General features: G+C 37.7%; 1 protein-coding gene across 1 annotated transcript in view; it reads left to right on the forward strand.

The window, feature by feature from the left end:
• LOC105806727 (signal recognition particle 9 kDa protein-like) overlaps positions 1-1,085 on the forward strand; it is a 13,685-nt gene that overhangs the window by 9,128 nt on the left and 3,472 nt on the right. The window contains exon 4 of the mRNA XM_012639940.1: positions 203-215. Within this exon, the coding sequence (XP_012495394.1) occupies positions 203-215 (13 nt within the window). The remainder of the gene's footprint in view (positions 1-202; positions 216-1,085) is intronic.

Consider the following 1,085-nt stretch of genomic DNA (forward strand, 5'->3'; position numbering starts at 1 on the left):
TAACACCATACTACGCTTTGCTAGACATTTGGAATTTTTGATTCAAGCTCCTTCATCTCGTTTCCTGTTGTGAACACTCCATCTTCACTGTTACTCTCTTAAGTGTAGGATCGCATCACTTGCCTGGACTATTAGAATAGTCTCCTAACTGTATCTCTGCTTCGGGTTCATCTTACACTGCTGCCAGAATGATTCCTAAAAGTGAGGATTTGATCGTTACTCCCTTGCTTAAAAGCCTGTAAATTCCACCTTCACATCCCCTTTAATCTCTATCTTTTTGTATTACTTAAGAGCTCCTGTAGTATGCTATCCCATCTTAGGCCTCTGTGCTTTTGAACATTCTGTTTCTTCCTTTGCAGTATTGAATCCCACCCTCACCCCATTGTGGCAAGATTGCTGCTTATCTTTCAAAACTCAACTCCAGAGGATTGTTTCATCTCTTTTCTTTTTGGCTCTTTTTGTGCTGTATCGCAGTTCCTTTATCACATTTATCCTTTTCATAGACTGTGAACTTTAAGACAGTAGAGATAGGTCAGTACTATTCTTACCGGTACTTCCAGTGCCTGGTATGATGTCTTGACCCAGAGGATACTCAGTAAACATTTAAAAAATAGATTCATTCTTTTAAAAATTTTATGTGTGATTTTTAAAATCACTTTTTGCCTTTGGTCATATACTGTATTTGTGTTCAAGCTTCCATTGCGAGGTTGCATGAAGTCAGACCTTTTAATGATTACCATGTCTTCTAAGACCCAGTTGAATTTGGTGAAGTAACTGAACATGTGAAAAGCAAGAGTAAATTGAGGTGTAGTGTGCTATTCAAGAGATTTGAATTCCAGCGTAGCCATTGACTAGCATTTTGGCCTTGGAAATGTTTGGACTAAAAGTTTGGCCTTTTGGGCCCCAATTTCCTCATCTGTAAAGTGCTGTAGTGATAGTCTACTTATCTAACAGGGTTGTTTTGGAAAGTAAACAAACTATATGAAAGTACCTAGCATTAGTGCTTGCCACTGGTAGATTCAATAAATGAATTCTTGAATCTTGAGCATTCCATATTGAGAAAAATGTTAATTGTGATTGTCACA

Source organism: Propithecus coquereli, unplaced genomic scaffold (assembly GCF_000956105.1).
Source record: "Propithecus coquereli isolate 6110/MARCELLA unplaced genomic scaffold, Pcoq_1.0 Scaffold1447, whole genome shotgun sequence".
NCBI classification, from domain to species: Eukaryota; Metazoa; Chordata; class Mammalia; order Primates; family Indriidae; genus Propithecus; species Propithecus coquereli.